Source organism: Ziziphus jujuba, chromosome 12 (assembly GCF_031755915.1).
Source record: "Ziziphus jujuba cultivar Dongzao chromosome 12, ASM3175591v1".
NCBI classification, from domain to species: Eukaryota; Viridiplantae; Streptophyta; class Magnoliopsida; order Rosales; family Rhamnaceae; genus Ziziphus; species Ziziphus jujuba.
In genome coordinates this window covers 22,932,724-22,956,790 of record NC_083390.1, presented here as the reverse complement: position 1 = coordinate 22,956,790, position 24,067 = coordinate 22,932,724, and the positions used below count along the sequence as shown (strand labels likewise).

Sequence of the window (24,067 nt, the reverse complement as noted above, 5' to 3'; positions counted from 1 at the left end):
ATTGGACAAAATCCGATATTTTTCATTCCCTTTCATTAACTGCCCAAAGTAGCGAAGTAAAAAGAAGTCCATATTTCAAAGCTGCTAAAAATATTTATCAGCCTGCCCACGAGAAAAATATATACAAGATTTTGTATTTGCAGTTTGAATAAAAAGTTACAGTTATAAATATAATTTTGTACCCCCCCAAGAACAAAAAAAAGAGAAAAAAAAAAAAAATCAGAGCTAGCTAGTTTCCATCTCTAGCCACCGGAATCGAGTACGCTGGTAAGGGACTAGCCCGGGGTGATCTCAGAGGCATCTCGGAAAGCTGATTACCATAATTATCATAATATATAACACCTGAAAACTCTGGTGGCCTGCACTTGTCACCCATCAAAATTGCCCTTTGCCACAAACCACCTTCTCCAAATCCGTCCTCAACCTCATGATCAGCTTGTTCATCACCACCTTTCTTCTTGTAGATGAATGGAATTGCCTTGTTGCTAAGGCTACTCACAAGCTGTTTAGATGATGCCAGAAGTGATTTTGGTACCATATTTATCGAATATTGTTGATCACCATTACTAGTTGTTTTGCCATGGTCATGGTTTTTTGGGGCTCGCCGTACATGTTTGGCACATAGGGCTACAAGGGCTGAGACCGAGACGAATAATCCAATCGCTAATGACATGGAGGAAACTTTGTCTCCTGGCAGTTCTGGGATTAGACGAACCATCTTTTGTGCCAAGTTTTATGAAAAAATTGTGTAGAAAATACATGGATATGTAGGCTTTGTTTGATTATATATCTATATATATATGTATATATGTATATGTATATTATATGTATAATGTATGGAAGGTAGTTTTGTTCTTAGTTGGGTGTGGGCAGGTGGAAGGTGGGGGGATGATTTGTTTAACTTTTTCTTAGTGCCATAACTGTCTTTGGCCTAAAAAAATAATAATATGGATTTGGTGATCTGTTACTGTCTTGAAGCCAAATCTGTCATTTCCAACTTTTTGCTAAGTCAGCTTCATATAATTAATAAGAATTTTTTCAGTACACAATGTGTGGAAATTGAGTTGGTACACATGACTTATTAAAGAATTTCACTTGTATTATTAATTACAGATTATTTTAAATGTCCAATTGGCACTAATACAGTTTAACGCCGTTCATTTTTTTTTTTTTAATTTTCTGTAATTTTTTTTTTTGTAATATTGAATTTTCCAATTAACATAATAATTACTTTTTCTTTGGTGGGTTCATTACATATTATAATCTTGAGCAAATTCTTACCTTGAATCTTTTCATGCCCACTCTCCTTCTTCTTCCTTTTCTTCTTTTTTCTTTTTTTTTTTTTTTTTTTTTTTGGTTGTGGAATGATTATAGATCGTATTCTCTAACAATTTTTGTCAGTTCTCTTTAGTTTTTTCATTCCAATCAAGATGAAAACATCAATGAAAAACCCAACTTGAATATTAAGATATATTTTTATGAATTGCAGTCAAACATTCAAAATCTCCATTATTAATTTGCGCTATCATCTGTTTATGGATGTCCAAAATACAATCCGATCCTGTTTCTTTTGTTTTTCCATCCCTACTGTAAACTTGATAGCATAATTATATTATTATCAAATATATAGAAGAACTACACAAGGTTGAGAAGAATTGTTAAAAACAAAGATCTATGATGGATTGCCTAATATAGAAGAAGTTGTAGGGTGTTTTTGTTTTTCAATTTATCAAAGAATAAGTTTTAGCCTAGAAAAACAAACTAACGGCGTAAAAATATTTGCTAATTTGGAATTTTTTGTTTGTGATATGTAATTAATATTAGAGATGGTATTTTTTAAATAATTATGTATAACAAATCATCTTATACACAATGTGTATTAAAAAATTTCTCATATTTAATTGAATTTAGATTTTCTCATATATATTGCATTTAGATTGGTTTTCTTTGATACGGTGATTATGAGATTACCATTTTGGAAAGATCAGAAAATAAATATATTTTATAGGTAATAATTTGTGGTTAATAGAAAATGAGAACTACAAAACAACATTAAGATATCCTTAGTTTACTTTCTAAAATATTTAAGATGATTTGACAGTTAAAATTAAAATTATATTGAAGTTAAACAAAAAAATTAGCAAGGTAGGATCCTTTCTAGATTCGAGTACCTTAACTTACTTGATCATCATCAATATAAATCTTCATGTATATGACAATTTTCATAATTGTGGTTATCATAATATATATAACTTTGTTTCTTCATTAATTGTCAGCCCATATACTTTAAAAGCTTTTTGGTCATAAACATAAAGAACTTTATATTCTTTTAAAAAATATATTTTTAAAAGGAACTGATATATATGAGTTGCTAGGGGATTTTAATCCTAACAATAAATAAAACGACAAAAATGTTGGTGCAATGTTGCACGGTTTTTAAATTAAACGCTCAATAAAAAAAAAAAATATATATATATATATATATATATATTTGTGCAATAACTAATGTGTCAATTCCAGAGAGTTGTGTTGATGTCGCCAAGATTGGACAATGTCAAGAGCAGCAGAGAAAGAAGTTGCATTGAGATGGCAATTTTTTAGTTTAAGAAAGGGTTTATTGACTCAATGCCAAGGATGTGAGGTCGACATGCCAAAAATGAAGCTAGCTAGCCAGCCAGCTTGACTTTTGAGATCAGGACCTTTTCTACCTCGTTTGTTTTAGCTTTATATTATAATTAAATTAAACCAGTTAGCTTGACGAAGTTGTAAAAATTGACACTCTAATTTTCAGAAAATGTTCCAACTTGGGTGTTTCTCACATCTCATGGGTAGACTTTGAATAATTCCACAACCCCAGTATATTCCTCAACTGATGATCATCCAGCATGTGTGATCTATATGTGTTTATATATAAATATAATAATTATTATTATTATTAATTAGGGGATAATATATATACATATATAGGTATTAGGTATAATAATTTTTTTTATTAAATTGGGTATAATAATTAAGTCAATAAGAGCCATGTATAGAGTAGTTGTCGATGAAGATGGTCACAAAATCAAAATGCATATACAATTTTTTATTTTTTGAGTTGCAAAATATATATGTATATATATATATATACATATATATTTTATAGGTCAGTCAATGCAGATAATTTTAAAACCATCATCTTTGTTTTATTTATTAATACCATATTGATGATGATTTTTACACAAATTTATTATCTTTGTGAATATCCATATAAAAAAATCTATAAATATCCTTACCACAAAATAATTCTATTTATATATAATTAAAACAAACGAATAAGCATGTAGTACTTACTACTTACATCAAGCTAGTAGCCAGATCTATACGCTATTATCCTATTTGACATGGCTTTTACAAAACTATTCTTGTTTATTTAAGGGTTTTCAGCCTTTTAATGCCCCTTTGCTCATGTTTCACTTGCAAAAAATATAGATTTCTTCAAATGGTTAAACATAAGAGTTACCACTATTCATTGTTCGATGATCCAACGGGTAATTCTAATGTTGAAAATAGAAAACTTGTCAAAAAAAATTAGAAAATTTCAAGGTTGATAGTTAAAAAAAGTCGCTTCATTTTAGTGTATTTTTAAATGAAACATGCAGAGCCAGACTTTGGGTAAGTTGTGTTCCCGATTGAACATGATTTATTGTAAACCACTTCAACTGACTATCCCCCAGGCACATTCACCTTGGACGCCAACCATATGTCAGACTCGCACACCATTAATATGGACTCGATGATACCAAGTAGGTAAGTCAGGTAGAATGTAACAGCCCATTGGGCTCACTAAGAAAAACAGGGGGTTAGGGGTGCTAGCGGAAACAGGTCTTATGATTAAAAGTCCACATTTTATGACCAAATCTTTTTAGGAAAAATAAATACCATTACTATGTTATGGTCAATAACCTTGTGACTAAAAGTTTTTAGCTAAAATTACATTTGTACCTGAAACTAATTATTATAACTAGAAACTATTTATTATGTCTGAAAAATGACAATTTATCATGGTTAAAAGGTCCATGACTAATGTTTACTTATTTATTTATTTTTATTTTTAGTGACTATCATTCTTTTTAATTTTTTTTTAAGCACTAATCAAGTTAACTTGAGATGTTAAGCCCATTTTATCACACTGTATGTTTAATGTGAAATTTTAATCTAAGAGTACCCTAAACCAAGCCTCAATATATACATATATATATATATATAGCCTTATTACAATATATATCAATTTTTTTATCGATAATTGATTTGGATAAAAGATGAAACTGACATCTAATTTATTATTAATAAAAAATTGATAGTGCGCTCTTTCCGGTACCAAACTAACGCATTTTTTTGCAAAATTTTATATATAAGTAAATCTTTAGGACTCTCAATTGGATCAACGAAAAATCACCTTTTCAGTAGGTGGGGTTATCAATAATTCAAACATTTACATACCATTATAAGCTTATTGATTAAATTCATCTTGCAGAAAGTTGTTAATTTAATTAAAGTAGTCATGATTATCATATCTCTGTGATGAACAGCTTACCTAATCTGAGTTTGACACCAAAAAAGCAACTTCGCTAGGCATGAAATTTTATTATAAACCACTCAGGTATATAGAAATAATGTACAAAATATATTCTCAAATAGCTGTTGTCAAAGATATAGCACTTTTGCTGACAAATTAAACCCAAGTTGGAAAAAGAAAGGGAGTAGAAACAGAGAAAACAATGCATAATTTTCCAAAAAAAAAAAAAAAAAAATGTCGGCAAATCCTCTAGAAAATTACAACATTCCATCTGATTCTGATATGTCTTTTTGGCTTCCTCAAGGAGTAGAGTTGGTGAAAAGCTAAAATCCATGAAACTAATAGTACTATATATATATATAATTAATTAATTTAATAAGGATGAATGCAACGATCGGGAGCTAAGTTGGCACATCAAATTCATGAGGTTGCTGATGAAAACAATGATACCAAGAAAATGCCGACCAAGGCTTTGCAAATGCTGGTGACAAAAAGAATGTATTAACATGCGTTAAGGTTTCTTTACACTTTAGAAATAACTTTCTCAATCACAATCATGAAAACAAATTGTCCCCCTTTGATAATGGACATCTCTGAGTGAAGGACATGTATAAAAAGTTGTTTAATTAATTACATACAAAAGGATTAATAATTTATTGGTATTTAAAAAAATCAAAAAACAAAAAGTTGGGACATTGTCATTTGCTTTCAAGATATGTTTCCAATTGAATAACATAGATTACTATATATTTAATTGATTTAGCGTGCAGCTTATTAATTCAAATTAATTAATTCATTCTTTTTTTCTTTTCTTTTTTTTTTGCTGAATTATTTTGTTTTTATCATTTATAATAATTTTGTCATATTTTGGTATCTTCAACCCACAATATTCTAAATGCTTATATAAGTGGTTTATCAATTAAACTAACTCTATTTATTTTGATGAATTAGTTAAGCTAATAAAGCTTGAATATATATATTTTCCAATGACAATTTTCTCTCATATTTTACCTACATATAGAGGTTAAATTGGATTTTAAGTTAAGGTTCAAAATTTTGATATTGATGAAAATATCAAATGTTCAAAATATGAAAATTTTCATAAAAATATTAAAAAGTATCGAATATCAATAAAAATTTATAAAAAATGATCAAATTTTATTTTAAATTTCTTTTTAACCCTTTAAAAAAACAAAAATTTTAGAAAAATTTTGATAGAAATTTCATATATTTAAAACCTTGTTTAAAGTTCTTTGATTCTGCACTAATAATTTAATTACACTGGACGCCAAGAAATATAGTATGCCTCCGAGTATTTCAGTACTTTTTTAAAAGCCCAAGCAGCAATTTCTATTGTAAATGACAAAAAAATGCCCCCATTCCCATGAAAGAGGAGAAAATAAATTAAGTTTAATCTATAATTCTTAATTTCTTGAAGTAATTAATAAATATTTGATTTCACTGCAGTAGTTTCTCTTTTATTTTTATATTTTTAGTTAAAAAAAAAAAAAAAAACATTTACAACATGATTTCGAAGCTTTTAACATTCTCTTGGGAAAAATTACAACAAAACCTCTTCAGAAGACATGGAAAAGCCAGTTAAAAAAAAAATAAATAATAATAAAATAGAAGACATGAAAAAGCTACCAGCCACCAATAATATATGAGGCTGGCAAAGTTCAAGCCCAATAAAAATTAATTAATGCGGACTGATTTAATCTTTTATAGATATTTAATATATTTTCAATCCAATGACATCCAACTCGAATTAATTTTAGAATCCAAATCAATCCCACCAAATCTAAAGTAGTTTCAAGCATTATTTACTCTAAACATTTTGGCATTTGGGTTTACATTAAATTGGGTTTGTTCCTATCTTCAACTTTTTAAAAAATGCATATCAATGCACTACTATTTGGATTGAAACCAAAGATAAAACACTTCATGTGTCTTTCCTTTCTTTTCTTCCTTTTTTTCTCTCTTTTTTTTTTTTATAATTTTTTTATTCCCATGATTTTTCGAGGCTAGCTCACTTTGTCACTCGCATTGAAGACCAAAATTGGGATGGCAATGTTGGGCAACACTCAATTGTACAATTGAGAGCTCATAGCACTTAATATAATCTTTCATTATTGCAAGCGGCAATGTCTATCAACGTCGGAAAATGACTACTGCCTCTTTATACCAATTTGTGGGGGCTCCCCGATGAAGACCCTCAACATAGCAATTAATTAAAGCTTCAAATTAAAATGATAAAAATAACAAAAATTATTGTTGATTAATATAGAAGCTTATGATCATAAAGTATACATATAACGACTTTCTCTTTTCTTTTTGGACTATCCTTTCAAGAGACAAAATTTAGTGCCAAACGAGAAATTGTATTCCTCTAGCCACTAGATAACATCACTACAAGGTTTAGTAATCATCATGAAATTTTTGCTGAACTTTCTGAAACTCGATCGTACAATACGATCATATTCTCTGATTTCATGTTCAGAATTTGAATTCTTCCATTATTTTTGAATTTCATGAGAAGTTTTCAATACAATTTGTAGTAATCAATCATCAAAAATTTTTCCATCAAGATATTTAGATTTTAACAAAATCTAGATATAGTTTAAGTGACTAATCTTTCAAAAATTGAAAGATTGCATATAATTAATATATCAGATCTCCAAATATGAAAACCACTTATATATAATATAATATACAGCATATGGAATCTACAAAATGAAGTAAATCTCACATGTGGAAGTATCAGTAACTTGTTACACCATGTCAACATTAATACAACAATTATAGACAATAATCTTTTCGTCAAGTCGTTACTAGGGTTGAAAATAAAGAATTTGTTTGCCAAAAATAGGAAACAAAAACATTAATTGTCATAAGCAGAAGAACATAATATATTTAAAAAATTAGGTCGGTGTATGCGAATTGCCAAAGAATAAGAAAAATGTCAATTTTGTGTGGCACCAAACCCATCACGTGAAGTGCACACTGCTTTTTAATAATCTTCAAAGAAAGCAAAAGCTTTTGCACTAACCAACCTCAATTAATTTATGTCATTATGGTGTGTATTCAAATATCTCCTCCAAATGTTTGCCGTGCCGTCCCAGCTACTCATGTTTCTTCCAGATCACTTTAAGATTTTTCCAAAACCCCTTCAAATAATTTTTTTTTATTTTAATTTTTACTGCAATATTTATAAATCAGCTAAGCATATATATTGCATGATGATGTGAAAATTAATAATAAGAAAATTAATCTTAACATATAGTGTATACATATATATTTTCTCCTTTTTATAATAATGTCATTTTGTAATAAGTACATGTACATGCTCACAGTATCATACAGCAATAGTAAGCAATAGTCATGGTTTTTTTTCTAGGGGGAAAAAAAAAAAAAAAAACACATCATACAAAATAATGAAATCTAGTTCCCCACTAACCATTTTCCTTGCTTCTTTTCTTTCCTTCCATCAATGGTGCAAAGGATTTGGACCAGTGGGGACACGTCGTTTTTCGACACCATACCGTGGATCAATCTCACTTTGATCTTCATCAGCGGCCGCCGGCTCCTGCTGCTGCTTGTCTGGTGAAGCTTTCCTATTATGGTGTTTTTCTTTTTGTTGCTGGTGATGATGATCGTGATGATGATTAAGAAATGGGGTGAAGTCAAAATTGCTTGCTAGAACTTTTCTGCTGATCAAAGGGTGGTGAGAAGAAAAGTGTGATGTGGTAGTGATGGTGTTGCTTTGTTTGGTGGTGGTGTTGATGATCTTGGAGTACTTGAAGTTGTAGAATTCACGAAACAACAAGAGAAGAGAGAGCCATAGAATGATGAATAGTACATGAGAAAATTTCAAGGCCATGGCGGAAGAGAAGGACAATGAGAAAAGGAAGAAGAAGGGGAAGCATGGAGCAGTGGAAAATATATGAAAGGAGAGGAAGTGAATTAATGGAGGAAAGAAGAAGTTGTTTAGTAGATGAAAGAATTTTTTGGGAGTGTTTTTGCCAGCTTGAAAAACCATCTACAATGGGATTAATATGTATATATATATATATATATATAAAAGGTATATATAATATATAATTATATAAAAGCAGCTGTAATCACATTATAATATCTTAATTTTACAAAATAAAAATATGTAAATCAATCAGAATAAATTGTTAATTTACATCTCATTTTAATTTTTTTTACATTATAAAATCGAGATATTCAAATATGATTAAAAAAGAAATGGTTGAAAATTATGGGGGTGTTGTTTTTCTTTGGCTCTCAAATTAGTATGAGACTTTGGGAGTACCTTTTTACGCTGTAGGTTTTTAATGCTGAGAGAGAAATTAAAGAGAAAGACTCTTTTTCCCAATGAAAGTTCCTTGGAAATAAAGCAATATAAAAGGTAATAATATCCAATTTGTCAAACCTGGAATCATGTTTATGTTTGATTAATATTTTTATATAATATCGTTTTTTTGAGGCAAAGGTAGAATGTAAGAATGTCAACCTCTTTTACTCTCTCTCTAATATAGTAGTAAAAGGAAGCTCACCCATACCTGGTTTTGAGTGAATTGCAACTATAAATAAAGTACTAGAGAGAGAAGAAGAATATATTATATGCAATCTACGATTTCTATGGACAAAAGCAATCCATAAACTATTTAGGAAAAAAGAAATTAAGAAAATGATGAGGGACAAAGAATTAATTGTATTGGAAAGAGTGAACATGAACTTTTCTTTCTCTTTTTCTTTATGGAGAAATTAAAGTACATTTCTTTAATTAATTTCCTCTATATCGCCCCAAAAAAATAAAAAATAAAAAATAATTGAATAAATAAGTGCAAAGTGTGGGTCTATCTAGCTCCAACATGTAACTTAACAAAAATTTACTCGATGTACAGGGTCTTTTTGAATTTTGCATTTCGGTCAAATTAATTAAAAAATTTTGGTCAACTTATACCTCTTAATTTAACTTATCAATAATTTATATCAGTGACAAATTTTAATGTCCACCAAGAGGCATCAGTGCGAAATTTGTAGAAAATTAGAATGCAATATTTAGGCCAATAATTGTCCTTTTATATGCATTATTTAATAAAAGGTTTAATTAGTAAATTGACCAATTCTAATTTTGGGACCATAGTATAGAGAGGTAAGTTTGAAGGCAAACAGATGTTAAAGTAAACCCTATAATTATATATATAAGAAAGAATGAAAACAATTTAATTGAGAAACTCACATCAATAACTTGAAACGCTCATTGGAAATATTAGCATCTAATTATTTTGTATTATTAAGCTTAATTATGATTGTATTCAAATTAAAAGAAGAATTCCATGATATTTTGAAGATGTTAACTTTATAATTAATGCAGTACTTTTTTTTTTAGATGAACATAATTAATGTAGTACTTAAGTACTTATTAATAATATTGTTATTGTTGGAGATATTATCAATTTAAAGATAAGGGCTTTATTTATCATAATCATACCGAGTACATTTTATTGACACGCTAATATATATTACTTACTTCTTTTACTTTTATTCATTTAGTTTTTGAAGACTTACCTGACTTGGTTGTTTTTTAATTGTAACTTCGTTGAGAAGCCTAATGGTTTTTGTTGTGGATTTTCGGCTTTTTCTTTTTTTTTTTTTTAAATTGTTCATTATTTTGGGTCCATCGAATGTCCCTTATCATGCCACTTCTTTTCCTTGGACAAGACGGTTTTTTTCCCTTGCAAATATTTTATTTTATTTTTATGGCACCTGAAAAACCATGGTCTTACAATATATTAAAAAACACAATATATTTCCTTTTGAATTTTGGATTCGATTATGATAGATTAGTTTTTTTTTTTTTTTTTCTATTTAGAATTTGGATTGGAAGGGAATAAATTGTAAAAAAAAAAAAAAAAGAGAGAGACTATATTACGTTAATTATAGTCCAATCGCAGCTAAACCAGTTCAATTTTGAACTCCTAAACGGGCAAAAAACATGTAATGACATTTTGTTTATAAGGAATTATAAAGTAATTATATGTATATGCATGTCATAAGATAGAATAGGGCCTTATAATTATACCTGACTGAAAATAGTAATAATTAAAAAAGAAAAAAAAAATAGTAAAACAGGAATTTTACAACTAGGCTGGTGGGGTGCCCTCATCATACCCTTGTAATAAATAATTTTTTTCTCCTGTTCTTTTTTTTTTTTTTTTTTGGTGTAAGTTTTTATTTTTCTAATTTTTTTTTCATAAAAATATTTTTTATTTTTTATTTTCTGGTGTTGGGGATTTATTTTTTATATTTTTTTACCCCCTGTTTACACTAAACTGTCAGGTTGGGTTAATAGTTTTGGGCTTACATCGTTAGTTCGTGTAGATCAGGCGCAAAAATATGTCATCAGATGAAACGGCACCGCTTTATTAGGATTAACGATAAAATGTGAAAAAGCGCGTACAAGAAAAGAGAAGGGGCTTTTTCTCCTCGGTTTTTCTTCACAAAAGCGACAGACTCCCCAAAAAAAAAAAAAAAAAAAAAAAAAGATTGAATTGGCTCGGCGAACAGACTGATCGGATTGTTGATACAGTTCTCCGGCGACGATAACCCCGACCCTCGGAAATCGGAGCATCGTAATCCTATAACAACCGACAATGGTAGGCACACCCTGATCCTTCCGATTTCTTTTTCAATTCATCGATTAGGTTTCTTTTCCTCGATTGCTATTTTTTTTTTTTTTTTAAATTTTCATATTGAGTTTTATGGCGATGATTTCTAGGGTTTTCTTCAATCAATTGCATGATTATCGATAGGATTTCTTAGTGAAGATGATGGTGTTTGGTTTCTCTGTTTGATAATTTTATTTCTATTTTCTACCCTCTTAATTATGGAAAATTGTTAATTTTCATTGAATTTGATATGCCTAAGGATTTTTTTTTCTGAATATTTTATGATTAAATAGGAATAATTTTTATCAGCTGCTTTTTTTTTTTTGATGAATTTAGCTTCTCACGAGCTGTCTATGTTCGAATATCTTAAATATCATCAATCTTATAGAAATAGGAAGCAATTTCAGCGTCATAACAGTTAGGGCATTGCGGTCCTTCTCAGGATGAGAGTTTCGGTGATGTTCTTTTTCATAGCACAGTTGTAATTTGTGTAGATTTGACGGTTCCTTAATGGGATTGGCTTATTTGCAACTTGGAAGCTCTCATGGCCATTCTATAGTTAGGGAGTTGTGATTGCGTTACTTCTAAGATTTCCTAGGGAGTGCATTTTGTTATGCAAGATCTATTTGTTCTTTCCAAATGTGCTATTTTTGAGTGATTTTTAACTGTTGTATAGTGAAACTAAATTTCATTGTCTTGTCCCACTACATGGCTTGTCCCACTACATGACCCTACATGTCCTCTCTCAACTCTGACATTACACCTAATTCACTGATTTCCATTTGCCAACATTCATGCATAAACTAGAGGATGATGTCATTGTAGTGGAGGTCTATTGTTAGAAAGCGAAGATTTCTTAATTGCTGAAGCTACCTTGCTCTTTTGCAACCCCGGAATAGATACAGAGACTCCTTTAGAGTCTACTTGCTCTCCTTCTTATATATCACCTCACAGTTCTCCAATTTTTTTGAACCGTGATTCCGTTTCTTGAATATGCATTTGGGGTGACCCTGTGGAGAAATATACAATTCTGTCTATTTGAATTAATGAATTAAGAAACTGTGCATTATGAATGAATGCAAGGGAACATATACCTGGATAGAAATTTTAAGCCGTAAGCTTTAAGCTCTACTTTTCTAAGTCTTAACCCAAAAAAGGGGATCAATTAATTCTTTATAAAAATGTTTAAAAGTAAAAAGTAACAACAGCAAAAGAATATCTTTTAGCAACGACTCTCACCCTGGTGGCATAACAAAACTTTTCCAGTTTCTGTCAACCCTATAGCTTGAATTAATGTAGGCAAGACTGAAATTGGATTCTATACTTTATGAAAGGGAAAATTAAAATTTTAAGGAATTTTGATTCACTTTTGATGACTTCTTTCTGTGGTTGTTGAGCTAAAATATAAGACCAATATGATCTGTTGAATAAACAAGCTCTGTAATGTCACAGAGTGCTTGTAGAAGAGTAAGTGAATTTAGAAACTGTGTTCTTTATGAGCAAAGATATTGGAGGAAATGGTTCATGTACGTGATTGTTAATGTGTGATATGGAACTTCAGTTTTCTGTTATTTTTTCTGGTGTTTCTTCCCCTTTTTCGTAATAATAATTTCATCCAATTTGCTAATTACTTTATTTGGATTTTTACAGTCTTCGCTAGCAGCTGCAAGGGCAGACAACTTTTACTATCCCCCAGAATGGACCCCAAATCAGGTATGCTTTCCTCTTACCCTGCTTTTTAATGTTGTTACAGCGGTTTATGTTTGTCCAATGTTTTGGATACTGACATCGCTTTTTATGTTTAGGGTTCTTTGAACAAGTTTCATGGTCAACATGCTTTAAGGGAGAGAGCAAGAAAACTTGACCAGGGTATCTTGATCATAAGGTAACTAAGCACACACTATTCATTTGTCATTTGATGGTACAAATGTAACTCAAAAAGCTATCTTGTTACTGGAAATGTTTACATTATATTTAGTAATCCCTCTGTTGGTTATTGCTTGTGAAGGATGAAATTGTCAAAGAATATGATTATTAAATGTCCCATGGTTGTTCAAAAAGGTTTTTTCTTTTCTTCCCCCCCCCCCCCCCCCCCCTCTCTTCCTCTCTTCGCTTCTCTCTCTCTCTCTCTCCCCCCCCTTCTCTCTCTTCAAATGTAACTCAAAAAGCTGTCTTGTTATTGGAAAGGTTTATATTATTCAGTAATTCCTCTGTTAGTTATTGCTTGTGAAGGATGAAATTGTAAAGAGTGTGGTTATTAGATGTTCCATGGTTGTTCAAAAAGGTTTTTTTCTTTTTTTTTTAAAAATATATTTTATATTTTTTTACATTCTGTTAAGAGAATGAATGCTGGGAGGAAGTACAAGGTCTCCTTGTGTTGCAAAATCTTAGAAGTAAACAAAGAGAAACCAAACTTGAATTGCTAATTTGTTGTTAATATTATTAATTTTGTCATTTCAGGTTTGAGATGCCTTTTAACATATGGTGTGGTGGATGCAATTCCATGATTGCAAAGGGTGTTCGATTCAATGCAGAAAAGAAGCAAGTGGGAAATTACTATTCTACAAAGGTATGTTGTGCAGCAGACTACTGATACTGTGATAACTAACTGTTGATTCAAGAATGCAAAACCTATGAGTTGTTTTAGGCTAGGATTCTATTAATCATATTGGTCTTTTCAGAATACACTGGTGTGGACTAATTATTATCAGTATATTTTTTCTTTTAATCTAAACTGGTGCAGAATATTTTATATTTTTATTAGTTTAGCTACCTCGTGTTTCATAGATCATGTGTGTGCGTTTACTGTCTTTCATCTCAAGTTGTCTTTTACCAATTAGTTACTAACTGTGAATATGTTCTTTCCTTTAGATATGGAGCTTTACTATGAAGTCTGCGTGCTGTAAACATGAGATTGTTATTCAAACAGATCCAAAGAATTGTGAGTATGTTATTATCAGTGGTGCGACAAAAAAGACTGAGGAGTATGACATTGAGGATGCTGAAACCTTTGCACTACCTGCTGATGAAGGTTTGTTTTGATTTTGTTGACTTTTTTCTGTGTCATGGAAATTGTTTGGAGTGAATTTGCATTTTAGATGTCAATTTCATCTTGGCCAAAACCAAATTGACAAAAAGAAAATGTTTATTTTGATATCTCTGTTATACAACCAATTAGTACTCGTTGAATGGTTTACATGTTTTTAATTTGTTTTTTGTTTTCCAGAAAGAGGTAAGCTAGCGGATCCTTTTTACCGTCTTGAACACCAAGAAGAGGATTTGAAGAAGAAGAAAGAAGCAGAGCCAGTTTTAGTGCGCCTACAGAGATTCTCTGATGCCAGGCACTCAGATGACTATTCCCTTAATAAAGCGCTCCGAGCCCAACTTAGGGTATGTTGTAGCTGATCGAAATTTTCTCTAAATAAATGTTTAATGTAAAGAAATTGGCTATTATGAGTTTTTAGAATAAAAAATAGTAACAAATTCTAATCCATTTCCAACTTGTCTTTCAGGGTCAAAAGAAAAGAGTTGCTGAAGAAGAGTCTGCATCTAAGAAAATGGGCCTTGGCATAAGACTACTGCCTGCTGCTAAAGAGGATACTGCTGCTGCTGCACATGTAAAGTTCTCCTCAAAATTTGAGAAAAATAGGAAGAACAAGCGGGCTTTGATCCAAGCTTCTTCGATATTTCCCAGGCAATCTGGTTCTTCCACTTCTAATAAACAATTGGAATTGGAATCCAAGAGAAGGAAAATAAGTGCCGCAGCAGCTTCCAATTTACTTGTAGGGGGATTCAAGCCATCAGCATGGTCACAAGGCGCTGTTCCTTCCAGAAAGCAAAAGGGTATTTCTATCACAGGCAGACACTCCTAAGTTTTAACTTCCCTCCAAATTTCAACTTTAGGAATGTTACCTATGTAGCTTGTATAAACAATATAATGTTCAAATAAACTTTTCTTGAATCAAATTGATAAACAGATGAAAGATATCATTGTAAATAATTTACTTTCAGATTGAATATGTCGCTTGTATTATATTATGTTTTTACATGGCTTTCATAAGCAGAAACTAATGAATCATAGGGATGCATTCTGAGTGGGGATTTTTTTTTTTTTTTTTTTTTTGGGGATTTCTCCGGCCTTTCTCATGTAGAAAATGAAGTTTTGATTATTTAAACCGCTAAAGATGCTTAGAGATGGAAGTGCCTTAGTGTTAAAGGTCCAAAATCATTGGTGTTTCGTACAGTCTCTTTTTTTATGTTTTGATGAAAATAAATTTCATTGCGAAACGACGCCAAAAGGACTCCCACCAGGGGAGGGTCGTCCAGTATGTGTTTGGGAAAAAATATTGCTCTCTTTGTAATTTAATTATCTAGACCTACCTTGGAAGAAGATAAGGCTGTCATGTGTTTTGTATGTATATAAAATATTTATATGGGTGTCAGTAGTGCTGTCTATAAAGTTCATGACAAAGAAAGAAGTCTCAGTCCAGTCAAATAACTATTATAATATTTCTGTGTAAGGTATATATGCGCTCAAGGTCTTGGAACCTAGACACGAGGAATGTGGGACATTGTATAGTTAAGAGTTGGGAATATATATATTTTTGCTGAATAGAATTAGGAATATATCAGGCTCATGAACTATGCGAACCACGTATAAACCATAAACAAACCCACTCGCTGGTATACACACACATATCTCTGGAAATCAATATTACCAAAATATATATTTATATATATCCCTGGAAACTAAGTTCTATCTGTACTTGTAGTGCAATTTATCACACTAACAACAATATAGAAAAACCATATCATTTTTTTTATTTTTTCATGATGAATATAGAGAACAATATAATTGTATTCACATGACCGTCGAGTATGAGTTGGGTTTATGAACCGGGAAAACAGAGTTTGCCTATATTCCTCGCATGAGTGAGAAATTCCTACTGGCTATAATAGCTACATATATGCGTGCAAGAGATTCCAGCAACTGAAATAAAATCTGTCAGTGGCAGTCAATGGGAACGTGTTAATGCCTTGTTGGTAGATAAGGATATCCTGGTCTTGTTGCATTGAAAAAGTACATAGTAGTAACCATGCATTAGGTATATAGCTGGGGGAATCTGTATCTAACCATCTATCTCTCTATGGATACACCATTATAACAGCTAGTTTATTTTTATTTGTTTATTTATTTTTTTATAACTTAAAAGATTTTGCAAACCCAAGCGACAAAGCCTCCTGAACATTCAAACTAATAATAGGTCATTGCTCAATAGCAAATGGAAAAACTACAAGAAGCAAAAGTAGTCAGAATAATTACTTAAGAAAAAACAAAATGGGCATACGTGTATTTGATTAAATCTACATATACACACAAAACAAAGAGTGGAATGAATAGGTATAGGTTTCGGCCACTTCACATCTCGGTCTGAAATGGTTCAAAAAGAGTATCAGAGTCCATAGACCTAAGCTAAGATCAAAATATATAGATATATAAGGCTATTTTGTACGTCTTCCTATATCTATTCTACTTCACCTCAGTAGTCTGGATTCCACCACTCCTTCCTTTCTATTCTATATCTCTGTACTCTGTTTCTGCAAGAGAATTCTGTTTTTTATTGAGTGATACTTACTGGGTCTTGTTAAGTTTATGAACCATCAACAACTTTAAAAAACAAAAAAAACGAAAAAACAAAAAAAAACAAAAAAAAAGCATTTTTCTTTGGTACAACCTGTAGGTGATAATAATAATAATAATAATATATAGGCCTCCTAAAACTCTACCTAAGACTGCCATAAAGATCACCAAAACTCAGTAAAATAAAGCAAAGCAAATCCACACTAATTCATCTTGTGAAGAAATTGGTGACGAAGAAAGCTGATCTTTATGTTTATATATATGATCAAGTGCTATATGCCATCATTTGGGGTTTATTTAATTTGCTATTCCATCTCATTGGTAGTTGGCTTCTAGATGATGAATTGATGATAGATCTTTCTCTCTCTTTGTCTCTTGCTGTCTTTATTAAGTAGTTGCAAGTCAGCCATTAACGATTATGTAAAAATGTTTTCTTTTTAATTTTCTAGTCTCTGAACAGTCTATTTCAGTGTGATTGTGAGAGGATATGGAATGGCATTTGCTTCTTTGTACTTTTGGTTTCTATGTAATTCCTTCTTGGGCAATGGAGATATGGTTGTGGCTAGTTTAAAAGGGCCTAGATAGATCACTGCAAGCCATTCCACATGATCCATCACCACTCTATCTCGGTTAAACCTAATCGTATTCATCCTACTTTCGCACAGGTTCTCTCTCTCTCTCTCTCTCTCTCTCTCTCTCTCTCTCTCTGTGATTCAGAGTTTCTTAACGAGTGCTGATTAATAATTTGATTTTGTTCATGAATTTTTCTTTGTTTCCCCTTTTTTTTTTCTTTTTTTTCTTTTTCTTTTTTGAGAGATAGACTAATTAATTCCTTGTTTTATTAATTAATTGTTGTACTTTTTCCTCGTGCTTTTCTGGTTATTATTGTGACTGTTGTGAGAGAGAAGTGAATGTTATTAATACAAAGTTATTTAAAAGTGGATTCTTTTATATTTATATACAGGTTAAATTTGTACGGACCCACATTGCTGAGTAAATTCCCAGTTTCGCTTTCTCTTTATAACGTTAGTATGGTAAGACTACAGTTACTGTTACATCTTTCACTTTCAGCTTCTGCAGCTCTGCTTTTTGAAAACACTTTGTGCAGTTTTCTAGTTTTTTGGTTGGAGGACAGTAGTGCTGCATGCAATAATATAATTTTGACTTGTTCTTAAAAAATATGTCCCGTCATGGAATTTCTTGTGCGAATTATGGAAAAAAAAAAAGAAAAAAAAGAAAAGATATAAACCTACTGGAATTGTGAAATGGGTCAATTTTTTCTGTAAATTTTTTCATTGTCGTACAACTGCTACGAATATACTTTTAGGTTTTGGGTTTAACCTGTGAAATTCTCATTTTCTTTAGTTTAGATGGAGAAAGAATTAATTTAGCTGGATTAATTTCTCTCAATTTATGTCAGCTTAATTAACGGTATATATATGAGGTAATATAATTAACATATATATATATATATATTTAAAATTAGATCATTTTCATAATTCTGAAAGTTCATGATAGCATCATTGAATGATGAGTGTGTCTTTCTCAAAGTTAACCCCTTTTCTACATGCGTGCAACTGATGAGAGATACATATGATTTGAAATTTTGGTAGTTGGTTCAATTATTTGATATATTAGTTGGTGCAATTATTTGATATATGGTTCCTTTGAAGTTGACAAAGATATTCGAAATATTTTTATTATTATTATTATTATCTTTTTTTTAATTTTATTTTTTGTGGTAATAGTTACGTACAAGGATATCCTGCTATATAAATGTGCCGAGTCCCATTTGTGACTTTATTCAAATACCCGAAAAACTGAAAAAACGAGAAAATTATTTTATCCAATATTATGTATGTACCATTATCCAAGTCCCTTTCTTTCTTTCTTCTTCTTCTTCTTCATTTTTTTTTTTTTCTTTTTTTTTGGTCGAATGTGATAGAATACTTTCATGCCCTGTATGACTTCCCCAAGGAAAGGAAAAGATAAGGATAGTTAAAAAAAAAAAAAATGACAACTTGTAAAATTGATGTTAAAATATTAGGTAGAAGGTAAGAATTAACCAGACCAGATAAGTTTTTGTTAATTTTGGATGCAAGAGAAATTATATAGAAAAATAAATGAGATAATATACATACATATATATATATATATATATTTAATGCAAGGTTGTCTTTCTTTTCGTTGGATGATTCTGAGCTCCAAATAACATAATAAACGACAAGTTTTCTTCTTTTTTTTTTTTTTTTTTCCCTCTTCTTTTCTCTGTTACATTTTTTTTTTTCTTTCGGTTGAGAACAGTTAACATAATAGTAACTTGTTACAGTATATGTTTTCAAGAGTTTAACTAAAGGTAGCTTGTACATAAAATTACCCAAAAATATTGTATAAGATCTATAAATATGCTTTATTAAGTGACATTGGTCTAGTAATATGCTTCCTACACCACACGCCCCATTCTCTTGTTCCAAGTAAATTTATTGTAACCGGACCGGACATATATATATGTACTGATATATAATATGCTTTGACAAAAATACTTTTTGATAAAAGATGAGTCTTAACCAAAAGTCTCATAGCCATAACTATCAAATGGAAAGTTTAGACCTTTTTAGTACTAATTAAACACTTGCCCACTTCTCTACCGTTTAATATAATCATCGGTCAAATCCCTTTAGGTTGAGAGATAGATCCCTATCTATATAGAAAGAGTTTTTTTTTTTTTTTTTTTCTTCTCCCCCTAGGTCCCCACCCATAGACTCGAACCCGCGCTCTTTAACATGGATGAACGGAACTAGCACACTTGTCTATATATAGAAAGAGATATGTTTGGCAAACTCGAAATTTTCTTCTAGGTTTTTTTATTTATTTATTTATTTTCTTTCTTTCCAATACTTAGACATTTACGTGCATACAAGGATGTATAAATATATTTGTCATGTATTTGTTATATATATATATATATATATCTTCTTGAATCGCATTAGCAATAGATAGAAGAGAATTCATGTTAAATGGTTGAATGACACTATAATTGCATATAAAATTAGGAACATAAAATTAGGATTTGTGAAACACTTTTTTTTAAAAAAAAAAAATAGAAAAATATTTTTTATTCTTTTTTAGTACATGACAGCACTTATTAACTAGTTACAAAACGATTCATTAAAAATATTCTGCCTCCAGCTAGAAATAACTGTTTCAGCATTTATAGTTTAAAACCAGAGGTACAAAACAGCTGTTGATGTTAGGTAAGAAGAAATTTTGGTTCTAGCTCATAAAATTCTCTCTTTCGGCACAGATAGCAAAATTTGTATATGAATATTTCTGGCCACAAAATAGAAATTAAAAATTCCTTGTTCTTATATACATATATACATATATATATATATATATATATATATATAAAGTGTATACATATTAATTTTGTAAATTTTCCTTTCATATTAAATCACAAGCTCGTTGGATGATAAAAAATAATAATAATAATAAGAAAAAAGGATGTATTTATATTAAAATATTTTGTAAATAAGTTTGCTCTCTACCACCTGGATATTTGACTGACAAAGGTACATATATAGATAGTGTGAGAAGTCCTATCCCAGCTGCAATGGAAGCACTGATTATCGGCCTATGATGTCAAACTCTCCAAAATACGCTTTCACATAGAAATGTATGTAGAAATGCCTTGTCAATGAATTTACCCAAAATAAAAGTGCCTCGTCCATGACTTATTTAGAAAGAACATAAAGAAATTAATGAAAAGGAAAATTAATACTTATCATTCTACATAATGCATGCTTGTTAAAATATATATATATATATATATACATATATGCGGTTCTACTTCATCAACCATCAGATTGATCTTTCTAAAAGTAACAAAAGTTTGTATGTGTGTCTGTGTTTGTCTAACTCTTGCTGCATCCACTTTCACCCAAAAAAATAAAAATAAAAAAAAAACGAAAAACAAAAACAAAAACAAAACAAGACTAAAAACTCTGGCTGCATTCTTCTTTTCTTCTCCTTCCAATTATGTTTACTTGCAGTCCACCTTATAGTTGAAAAATGCATCACAACACTCTCCTCTTAGGTTGACGCACATGGAAATTACAAGCTCATTTTTCCTTGATTAATCTCAATAATTATTATTGATCTATATATATATATATATAGAGAGAGAGAGAGAGAGAGAGAATCAATTGCCAGATAAGATCCTTTAGAAGAGATAAATATTTGTATTTGATAATATATATTATATAATATTGAGTAATATGTAAAAAATGAACATGATGTTTGATTCTTGTCAAGAGAAATAAACAAAGAAAGAAAGAAAGAAAGAAAAGGGAGAAAAAAAAAAAAAAAAAAAAAAAGGAAGAAGAAGAAAGGAATATGATGTCTGATAAAAATAGAGCTACAAATTCTCATAATTTCAAATTCAAACAAAACAACAACAATTTCATATCAAACTCGGCAATTAAATCATTGACGATTTATATAACATTCAAATATATAGAAATTAAAAAGACTCATCCTCCCAAAAACACACAAATTTTTTTTGTCCTGTTCGTGGACTAGTCCGTCCAAACTTCTGCAGTATTTCAATATGAAATATGATTTTTGTTGGAGATTATAGGGTTGCAAGAGAAATATTGGTTTTCAAGGATTTGAGACTGCCATAAAATATTAGAGTTGGTCAACAAATTTGAACTTGGGTGGTTTTGCTGCTGATCTTGAGCAATTAAACCGGTCAAGAAAATTGGACTGGTATTGTCAAAATTAGGGTTTTGTTCTTGGGTTTGAATATGATGGTCTGATTGATTCACAAAAATTGAACAAGGGTTTGGGAAAACAATTGAATAATTATTACTCGGTTTTTCCTCTTGGATATCCGAGAAATTGGTCGAGTAAATTGGACAACAAAGTTGGTTACCTCCTGCTGCTGCTGCTGCTGCTGTAAACCGTTTGGCGTTTGTGATTGTGCAGCTAAAAGACTGCGTTTTAGCATTACTAGTGTCCCAATTTCCAGGAAAATTACCGAGAAAATCTTCCTCGGAATTTGCCCCACCACTACTTGTCACTCCAATTTCTTGCAAATAATCACAAATCACAGATGATGATGATCTTGATCTTGAGGATCCCCTCATAAGATCCCCTTGCACACAACAATTCGGATAATTCATGACATGCACCTTATCATCATCACCTACTGCTGCTAATTCATCAATATTAACCGGTTGATCTTGGTCATGATGAGCTTCACACACCATTTTCAGAGAATTATCATAATGACGATGATTCATTTCTTTCGATCTTTCAATACCACCATTTTCCGATCGGATCTTCATCTTCTCTCTTGTTCTTTCTCTGGCTCTTTCTCTTGCTTTTTCCCTAGATTCCTTCCCAACCTTATAACATAATTTTTTCCTCTTCTTTTTCTCCTTTCCGTTTTCTTCTCTATCATCAGCAGCATCAATAATCTCAATAGTCCTCGCCGACAATACTTCGCTGATCTCCGAAGTGGTAGATGAGCTCTGGCAGTTTTGCTTTCCTTGCGGTGTTGGTGGAACAACATTCTCCTTGAGCTCTTTTATGGCGGATTTCGACTTGAGAAACAGCCACTCGATGGTTTTGCTAGCTTTGTCAAACCCTAACATATCTTGAAGATCGAAGAACTTCCGAGCAATCTGAAGAGAAAGCCTCATTCTCCGATCTCGCGGACCTTGTGCCGTGCAAATCTTGCTGTGCCTGTCTTTCTTCCCTGTTCTCTTTCGACGGCTTTGGCCTTCGCTCTTACTAGTTTTCTTCTTCATCATCATCGAAAACCCTTTTGTGTTCGCATCCGCTTCTAACTGATCTTTAGAGATGTTGAAGCTATGATCTTCTTCAATCTGATGATCGGGTTGAGGAGACAACAAGAGTTGCTGTTGAGACAGCAAATGGCTTAGAAGTAACCCATCATCATAATCATCATATTCATGTTGATGATGATCAATTAGTGTGTGGAAGTTTATAGCGTTTCCATGATCACTAGTACAAGTCATTGAAAAGTTACTTTCAGGTGTGATATTGGAATGGTGGTTGCTATTGATGATGTTTGGAAAAGGGTTGTAAACATTGCTGCTATTAGGAAACATGGAGGATCTATATTTGTAGCTCTAAATAGAATAACAATTTTTGAGGCAGATTTTTTTTTCTTTTTTTTTTTTTTTTTAAAGATAAAGAAAAAACTTCACTCTGGGCTCTAAATTAGTGCTAGATGAGGAAATTCATTGCAAAAACAGTAATGAAAACCCCTACCCTCCCCCCAAAAAATAAAAAAGCAAGATGATAATAGTAATAATTATTGTGTTAATTTGCCTATATCTATCTATATATATATATATAGTAGGTATGTCTAAATGTAAATTCACCACCTGAGAAGGTTGGGGTTTTTGGGTATTTATTTATTATTATTATTATTTTTTATTTTTGAGTTTTAGATCTGGAAAACCTGGAAATTATAGATAGCTTTACTAGCTTATACTACTATTTATTGCAGAAAAAGAAGACCACCATCATTTTTTCACACTAATTCTTTTAGAGGAAAAAAGTAAAGCTAATTAGGAGAGAGAGACAGACACAGAGAAAGTAGGGTTATAAGTAGGGAAGAAGAAGAGCTAGCTATATGGGTTGTGAGGTTGACACATCACGTGAAATGGAAGTCTGAAAGCAACCTTTCCTTTTTTCCTTTTTTTTTTTTTTTTTTTTTTTTTTTTGTCCCCTCCCTCTCTCTCTAAGAAGAAGAAGATGAAGAAGAAGGAAGAAGAAGACTGATCATATATCAGCATCAAGCTATGAGAGCTAAAAAGAGGCATCTATATATTAGAGAATTTGAAGGCAGAAATTGGTCATCTAGGTTTCCTAGATAGATATAGGGGATCAGAAAGAGAAAAAAGGAAAAAGAAAAAAAATAAAAAGAGAGAGGACAAATATATGATGAATGCAACAGAGAGAAGGGTATATGTACTATTATTTATATATATACACATATAGAGATAGATAGATAGATAGTGTCTCTTTTACCGCCATGGAAGGCTACGCTTGCTTTGACTGGGTGACCAACTGTCACTTTCAACTTCTCTGACTATCTTCATAATTCATCACCCTCTTTCATCTTTATATATTGCTATCTCTTATATATTT

General features: G+C 31.0%; 3 protein-coding genes across 3 annotated transcripts; 1 reads left to right on the top strand and 2 right to left on the bottom strand.

Moving 5' to 3' along the window:
• Positions 1-111: 111 nt before the first annotated feature.
• LOC107429567 (uncharacterized) lies at positions 112-992 on the bottom strand. The gene has a single exon (XM_016040279.4). It carries the CDS (start codon positions 716-718, stop codon positions 230-232), a length of 489 nt encoding a protein of 162 aa, XP_015895765.2. The 5' UTR covers positions 719-992; the 3' UTR covers positions 112-229.
• Positions 993-11,062: 10,070 nt separating this feature from the next.
• LOC107429557 (uncharacterized) lies at positions 11,063-15,284 on the top strand. The gene is made up of 7 exons (XM_016040268.4): positions 11,063-11,226; positions 12,889-12,951; positions 13,044-13,123; positions 13,699-13,807; positions 14,110-14,269; positions 14,465-14,628; positions 14,751-15,284. The coding sequence occupies exons 1-7, from the start codon at positions 11,224-11,226 to the stop codon at positions 15,108-15,110; spliced, it is 939 nt and encodes a 312-aa protein (XP_015895754.1). The 5' UTR covers positions 11,063-11,223; the 3' UTR covers positions 15,111-15,284.
• Positions 15,285-21,359: 6,075 nt separating this feature from the next.
• On the bottom strand, positions 21,360-23,187 carry LOC107429548 (uncharacterized). Its single transcript, XM_016040260.4, has one exon. The coding sequence runs from the start codon at positions 23,017-23,019 to the stop codon at positions 21,484-21,486; it is 1,536 nt and encodes a 511-aa protein (XP_015895746.3). The 5' UTR covers positions 23,020-23,187; the 3' UTR covers positions 21,360-21,483.
• Positions 23,188-24,067: the final 880 nt, after the last annotated feature.